General features: G+C 39.8%; 1 protein-coding gene across 1 annotated transcript in view; it reads left to right on the top strand.

Annotated features, from left to right (window-relative positions):
* The window catches only part of frmpd2 (FERM and PDZ domain containing 2), a 28453-nt gene extending 23097 nt beyond the window's left edge, over positions 1 to 5356 (top strand). Inside the window, exons 25-29 of the mRNA XM_032574846.1 lie at positions 2489 to 2703; positions 3566 to 3632; positions 3700 to 3876; positions 4824 to 4928; positions 5202 to 5356. Coding sequence (XP_032430737.1) covers positions 2489 to 2703; positions 3566 to 3632; positions 3700 to 3737 — 320 coding nt within the window. The 3' untranslated portion in view covers positions 3738 to 3876; positions 4824 to 4928; positions 5202 to 5356. The remainder of the gene's footprint in view (positions 1 to 2488; positions 2704 to 3565; positions 3633 to 3699; positions 3877 to 4823; positions 4929 to 5201) is intronic.
* Positions 5357 to 7796: the final 2440 nt, after the last annotated feature.

The following is a 7796-nucleotide window of genomic DNA, read 5'->3' on the forward strand; positions in this document are numbered from 1 at the left end:
ATAGTTCCAGTTAAATAAGTACAAGTGTGACATTTTATATATTGTCCTCCACATCAAAATGGAGGAGAGCAACCAGCAGAGGAGGAAATCTGAGGCTCTGTGTTTATAACTGTCTCAGGTGGTAGAAAGGTTTTGGCTGCCTGTGAATGTTTACACTGCTGTATTGACCCTGACCTCATCCAGACTTCCCTTAATCTTTGACCACTCCACCTATCTTCCTATACTGACTTCTTTCAAAGTACACAGGTGGATTAGACTTTCCATTACAGGCCGAGTAACTGAGTGACATCCAATGTGTGATGCCAGGAAAGCTTCAAATCTTAAATTAACTAAAATTAAGGAGCTAAAATTATTTCAACTTTCAGGAAAAGACGTTTTCAGCATGGCTGAAGTGGTGCTGGGCTAAAGATTTGCCCAAAACAGGTGTTCCTCATTTTCCACATTTTTATCAATCAGTAACTTTTCTAGCTTGAAGCTTAGTCAGGTCATTAAAAATGCCTCCAGTGTTGTGGTTTCATGTGAAAAACCAATATTGCAGAAGCGCTTGAAGTCTCTTGATAAACAAAAGTCTACGGATGCACTATTAAAATCTTTTCTCTGTTAAAACCTCGTCTAGATTTTGAAGCAAAATCTAAACGAAGTTTTGAAAATCTAGACGATAGGAAAGATCAACAGAGGACAGCTTATTTCTGAATATTAACAACTGAGATTAGGAATAACAACTTTTTGAGGATTTTGGAGCAAGAGAAACATATTTTTCAAACCTAAAAATTGATTTTCTGACAAATGAGCATTGGCTACTAAACAGCCTACAGCGGCACAAAAAGTACAACTGAAAACACGGAAACTGGAAAAAAAATCCAATGAAGACATTACATATGCCTCATAGTGGTCCATAAAACAGTATTGATGCTATGGTAATTAGAGCCTAGGGCTGGACGATATGCTGGAAAACATATCACAATACAAGTGTTTGATATCAGTCGATATCTATAGTTATTGATTGTTTTAATATCTGAAATACTGCCAACTGATATGTAACCTTTCCTGCTTTACCCAGTTTAATCTCAAGATGTTTCACTCATTTTCTCCGTCCACTCCATGCAGTTGTTTTTTTTTTTTTTTTAAGCAATTATGAGGTACGGTGATGAAACCTAAACCATGTCACGCAATAGGTTGTTGCTAGGTAACCAACGAGCGAGTGATTTAGTTGATGCCACCAACCTAGCTTAGCTGGCCATGAAAGGTTGAGCTGCTAAAGCCTTTCTTCTGCCTACATCTCCCAGAATGCTGTGCATTCCTGGATTGGAGTTCGGTGAAATGATTGAACATTATATTGGACATACTGTACTATCTATTGATATTTATCATGCCTTTATTGTGATATGCATTGTTATTGAGTTATTGCCCAGCCCTAGAACCCAATTCTAATTACCACAGAAATTGCTGATTTATTTAATATCATAGCAGTTCCTATATATATTTATTGGAAAGTGTGACTGTTAGTATTTGAGTTTTTTCATACAGCAACATTTGTTTACTAGTCAGTCAACAAGACGTCCGTCATACATCTGTAATATCCAGAAACTGCCCACAGATGGCTCTAATTTCAGCTGTATCCAGAAGGTGTGAAATGTATTTCACTCTCAATGTTGAATTATCATATTGCTTTATATATTTTCTGTTGTGAACACTGAGCTATGAAATTACGACTCACTATCAAACTGTAAATGATACAGAAAATGCAACGAAAGCAAAGTGTCTGTTAGTGTGGACAGAGCCTTAGGATATATGTTGCTGCAATAAAGAAGATGATATAATATTCCATTAGCAGTGGCAGGAGCAAAGATATGGAAATGTTATGTCTTACTTAGCATTTAAATGAGTTCCATCCATCAAGGTAAATATCATCTCAGCCTTTACTGGGATAATATCAGTTGCATTAGAAATGCATCGGAGCTCTCGCAGCATCGCACAGTTCATCAGAAGTTTAGTTTGTCGTTCAAAACTGTTGAATCCATAGCTCTTCTGTAAAATGGCCGACTACAATTTTCTTAAGTCAAAACGCCGCATACGTAGCCGCTCCCAAGTAGGCGGGGCTTGACGCTCCAACGCCTCACTAAGACGCCAACGTCTCCTCTGATTGGCTGACAGATGATGAGTGCATGTTTACATCCATCGCCGCCATGTTTTTATTTGACTTATTACGCAAACAAGCTTACTCGTTGTGACTTCAATGAGATTTCTTCTTCAGTGTTAATACCACAACTACGACACTGTGTTTTTCTGACATTAGCAGAATATCCAAAAAAAAAAAAAAAAAAAAAAGTATCACATTTGCATTCACATTTGTAATGGAGTAGCAGCTACTGTTTGGGTTTCATTTGTCCTTTCTTTCCCACATCTGTTTCTTCTATCCAACCTCGACACGACCTTTGACCTTATCACTATTGCTTCACTGTCCTGCCTCCTCCTCCAAAACCCCAAGAAAATGTTAAGGAGGTGACTCTGACCAAAGACGTCAATGGTCTGGGATTTAGCTTCCTGATGTGTGAGCTGGACCCACCCACCAAGGCCTTCAGCAGCCTGGTCCGGGTAAAGCAGCTCTTCCCTGGCCAGCCTGCGGAGCAAAGCGGCAGAATTCAGGAGGGCGATGTCCTGCTGGCTATCAACGGCCAGTCGCTGAAGGAGCTGTCCTATCCAGTATGTGTAAAATTGGGTTTTTAAATTGTTTGTTACTGTTGTCATGACTGTAAATAGTTGTTAACTAGATACTTTTAGGTATTTATTTGATGCGGTGGCTGTGTCGGTGTCTTCGCTTAGTGCTAATCCAGGTTAGCTGGACCTGGATGCTGAAGCTAACATCTAGTTTGAAGCAGGCCAGAGTCATCAAGTTTGTCCTGTTTTAAAACAACTCAAAGTCTCAAAGCTGTCATCGCGATTTACACAAATTCACTTTCATTAACAATTAACTGGTCGTCACATTTATATGTCGTGGAAATGTTTAAAAATGGCAACTATTTAAAGAGGAAATGAAGGTCAGAGGTGATGCGCCACCAATGATCTTTCTGTGTGAAACAGGAACTTTCATAATCTTTGGGGGTTTGTTTTGAGATTTGTCACTCTTTGTTTTTCATATTTAACTAATTAGTTTTAAGATTTCTCATGCTTTTGTGGGTTAGAATTTAGTTTTTGTATTCTTTCTTTCCCTGGCCCCTTGTGTGTAGGGTTAATCATGTCAATGTCCTTTTAGTTTTACTACTACATTAATACACATAAATTATGAAACTCATAATTACTTTAAATGGTTTAAGTGAATGTTTTTTTTATATATATATATTTTTACACAAGCTTACCTTTCTATTACATAATGAGCCGGAACGACCAAGTCATTCAGGTTTAAGCTAAATGAAGACAGCAAGAGAGTTATCTGCAGCAGAAACTACAGTTGCTTCTTATCGCTGTTCAATTGTACTTAACTTCAAAAGTTCTGAAATATCCCTTCATGAATGGGCCTCAGTGAACCCTGATATCTGTGTAAACCACTGTTCATCTCTTGGTGCAGAAAGTGCTAAAGCTGTTCAAGAATTCCCCAGCTGAAGTGAGGCTAACTCTCTGTCGGCCGTCGCCAGGTACAAACATCCACTCATCTTGAAAAAGATCCACCCGTCAACTTCCCTAACTCCTCTGTTTCTGCAGGGATTCTCCCTTCCATGGACCATTTCAGCGGCACCTGATCCACCTTTTGAGCTTTTCACTAGCACTGGCGTTTTGAAGCAACATCATGCTTTCAGATGATGCAGGAGGTGGTGATGGATACTGAAGGCTTGCAGTTGTTCTGACCTGTTAGCAGAATGCTGTTGGCACTGTGAAAAGGTCAGCATTGTTTCTGATAAACAGCTACGTTCAGAAAATGCACTGAGTACTCATCTAGATACCAGAATCATTCGCAATCCGACCAGAAAAAAACTCTAATCTTGTGTTTTTTTTCTGCTCAGTGAATGCACCATACCTAAACACTACTGAGCCAGGTTTATCTGTATGCCATCGTTCATAGAAAAGGAAATCCAAAGTGCTTTACTCCAAATCAAAGGAATGACAAGAAACATTCTTGCTTCTTGTGGAAGTTGTGTCTGCAGCAAAGAGATTCGTCGTTTCCTCTTGTTGGTATTGTCAAGGTATTAGGAGAAATCCAAGGAAGCACAGGAAGCTGTTCAAAAGAAAACTATTTTCTAACATGTGTTGAGACATGTTTGTGGCTCAGTTCAGGCTGCTGGAGAGCGCGAGATCTTGCCAGATCACAAGAAGGGTGGTCAAATACTGCAACGCTTCTCTGTTTCAGCATTTTAACCTTTCACCTTCTGTCTGTCATGGAAGAAGCAGGATTAAATCCCTTGTGTTCATACGAGGATCTAAATTCCCTATGGAATATACAAACACTGCTTTTTACAGTCAAAGCCCTGGAAGACCCAATAATGAGTTAAAAAAAAAATGACACTACATCAGTAAAACCGCTGTTCCACATAAATCATTCTACGCAACACACAGTATGACCTGGTCTTTGGTCTTAATATTAGTAATTTATGGCAGAAAGGCTAGAAACATTTCCAACAATATTTTGATATTTTAATAGTTAAAGAAGAATCAGAATCAGATCAAGTCAGTATCAGAAGGTCCAATCTTACCAAATCTGTGGTATAATCTGTACATCTCTATTATTTCAGCAAGTAAATTTTAAAAATGTGGTTTAACTTGCCCTCTTTCTCTATTCCTTTCTAAGAGTAACGTATGCTTTGGTTCCTTCCTCTGTTTTCTTTGCACAGTGAGAATAGCAGAGGACAGAAAACTGAGTCAGAGAGTTTTCTGCCAGGTGCCAATACAACCTAGAACCTCACAGTGTGTCTGAGGATAGAGGAACCTGATCCCAGGTAGGTAGTAGGTTTTTGGTTAATATGATGTGGTCAACAGCACCTTAGAATCCATTGGTTCTAGCTTCTACCTTTCTGCAGTACTGCTAATATAGATCTTATAAACAATGTAGGGAAATCTACCTCATAATGAGCAAATCTGGAAAAAAAAGAGCCGTTTTTGAAAAAGAAAAAAGGCAAATACTCCAAGCTTGTAAAGTCCACTAGATGGCAGCATTTACCAAAACGTGACTGATTTCAAACAATGAATTCATCGATGGATGTCTCCTTCAGGAAACATCATGACTGAAAGAAGAAGAAGTTCAACACAGAAGTTTCCACCAATAGAAGAAGAAAACTGAAGTGACGAGAACAAAACATTGTTTAAAACATTGCTTTATTGGGCTTACATTATGTAACCAAATAAAAATAAAAGCTACTGAACTGAGTCTGAACAGACTATGGATGATCCAATCTAAAGCACCCACTGAGTATGTGAACAAACATAGGCAGCAAACATACACACACACACACACGCACACACAGACACACACACGCATGCAGACACACATCTCCCTGGGTGAGAAGCCAGCAACGGCCCCTTGTAAATAAGGGTTCCTGTATATTCTGTGAAATCCAACTGTGCATCTGGATCCCATCAGAGCTTGTGTTTTTTTGCAAATGATCCCAAATGTTTCTAATTATGCCAGCGGAGTCGGCACGAGGCTGTTTGAACGTGTGTGTCCCTGTATGTGTGCGCGCGTTTGTGAGTTCCCATAGTCATCTTCAGGAAGGAAGATGCACTCCAAAGCACTGAGCTCTTTGTTCTGGAGGCAAATCACAACGGTGAACAGAGTGTCCGGACCTCTGCAAGCCAACTTTTGGCAATTGATGTAGTGTGTCTGAATTTATTTATTTCAAAGTGTTTAAGTAGAAATGTCTTATTTTTCCAAAGTGAGGGAGCAAGTCAACATAAATCAACACGCTAATGATAACCCACACACTAACAATTGCAATTAAGATAACATAAGTATTTGTAAATCCTGCAATGATTCGCTTTCAGAGACAAAGTGTCACTTAGAAAGGAAGCACAAAGAAAGTTGAGCTATGTGTAAGTTAGCAAAGCTCGGTAATGTTAGCAGTCTGCCTCGTGACCAAAATTCTTTACCTGGCCGTCACACAAAAAGATATAGTCAATATTAGCTACACATAGTAAGCTAGCTAACTGTGTATGGCATATAGTGTATTGTATGATTATTGGCACTGATTTCCGTTTCCTGTCAGCTGTTTGCCACCCAGCTTAGCGAACAATAGATAATGTCACGTAATGTTAGTGTTAAAACTGGTCTTGGTATCGACTTGGTCTCAGCCCCAAAAGGTCTTGGTCTTGTCTGGATACACTCTAGAGTTGGTCTTGACTTGACCTCAGGTTGGGTGGGCTCGACTGCAATACAGGATATCAGAGAAAACGAGTATCCCGTTCCTGGACTGTTGCACACTATATCTGCTAACCATCTTAGCTCCTGCTGCCAGGTCACATATCGCAGACCTCCAAACTACCAACACCTAGAGGAGTGGACATGCTAATGGTTCGGCGGACCTCAAAGACCTCTACCTATAATGGAAGACATTGTTCAGGATCACATTTTCCACTGCCACCCTTTCCAGGGAGAGCGAGGGGTTGCATGAGTAGGGCAGATTTCCTCCCACTTTGAAGTTCCCTCTCATCCTCCTATTTCCCCAATTAAACTGATTGTGCTAGTGTTGTTTTTTTTAAAAAGAGCTTCAAATCCATCACCCAGCAGCGGTATGCATTGACTTAAAACAAAGCTTGGAAAAAGTCCTAGAGCTCTATAAAACTGGAAGAGTAACTCCTCAGTTTTTTTTCTTCTTCCATTAATTCCAAGTAAAAACAACCAAAATTGGTCAATATTTATGGAGCGAAACTGTGATAATTGCTCATTTTACAGCAACTATTGAACGTTGAACCGCTTTTTTGAAGTTGCTAAAAGAAAAAGCCCAAGATTAGGCTTAGACTGGAAAGTAAAGGGAATAAAAGTTCAATGTGTCAAGTAGACGAATAGAAGGCGAAGGACTGAATACGCACACTTAGAGGGAAAATGACAGAATCAAAGGAAATTAGAGTTACTCAGTTCACAGCTCAGTGTGGGAGGTTGCCTGAGGGGGGGCATGCGGACGCCGGCTGGCGCACAGGGGAGAAATTCAACAGCTCTGTCAACGGAAATCCTCATCATACATCTACAACGCTTTCAGGAAAGCAAAACAACCTGACGGGGCTGCGGTTGTCACCGTCCGCGAGGCAGAAAGAATCGTGAAAGGTTTATTCATTTTAACGACAGGAATCCAATCCATCATGTGGCGAAACTGAGAGGAAAAGACACACGGTGTTCAAATATTATTCTACGCTGCCCGGAGAAAGACGAGCTTCCTGATTTCTAGATGCTCTGTGCTTTTTGCTTTGTTAGATAGAGGCACGTTGCGACCACAAACCTTAATGGGTTTTATTTGGCGGCAATGCAACGGAACAACCCAAAGTAGAGTGTGATTGAGCGGAACGAAGAGGATGCGTGCTTTTTTAAATGTTTTTACAAGTCGCAATCTGAAAAGAGTGTTGTGCAGGAACTGGTAGAAGCTTTTTTTTTAACTGAACGACGTTCGACCTGCTGCTGGAGACACACCCAACTTGGCTAGAACCGAATCAGACATCAACTGGCTAAAGTAAGACTTGACAATGGAGAAGAAGTCAAATATCAAATTGCTGTCAATATAACTTATTTAAAGCTGCAGTAAGTAACTTTTATAAAAAACACCTTTTTTTTTTTTTTTTTACAATATTTGTTGAAACTGTCACTATGGCCTAGGTCATGA

This window comes from Xiphophorus hellerii, chromosome 10, assembly GCF_003331165.1.
Source record: "Xiphophorus hellerii strain 12219 chromosome 10, Xiphophorus_hellerii-4.1, whole genome shotgun sequence".
NCBI classification, from domain to species: domain Eukaryota; kingdom Metazoa; phylum Chordata; class Actinopteri; order Cyprinodontiformes; family Poeciliidae; genus Xiphophorus; species Xiphophorus hellerii.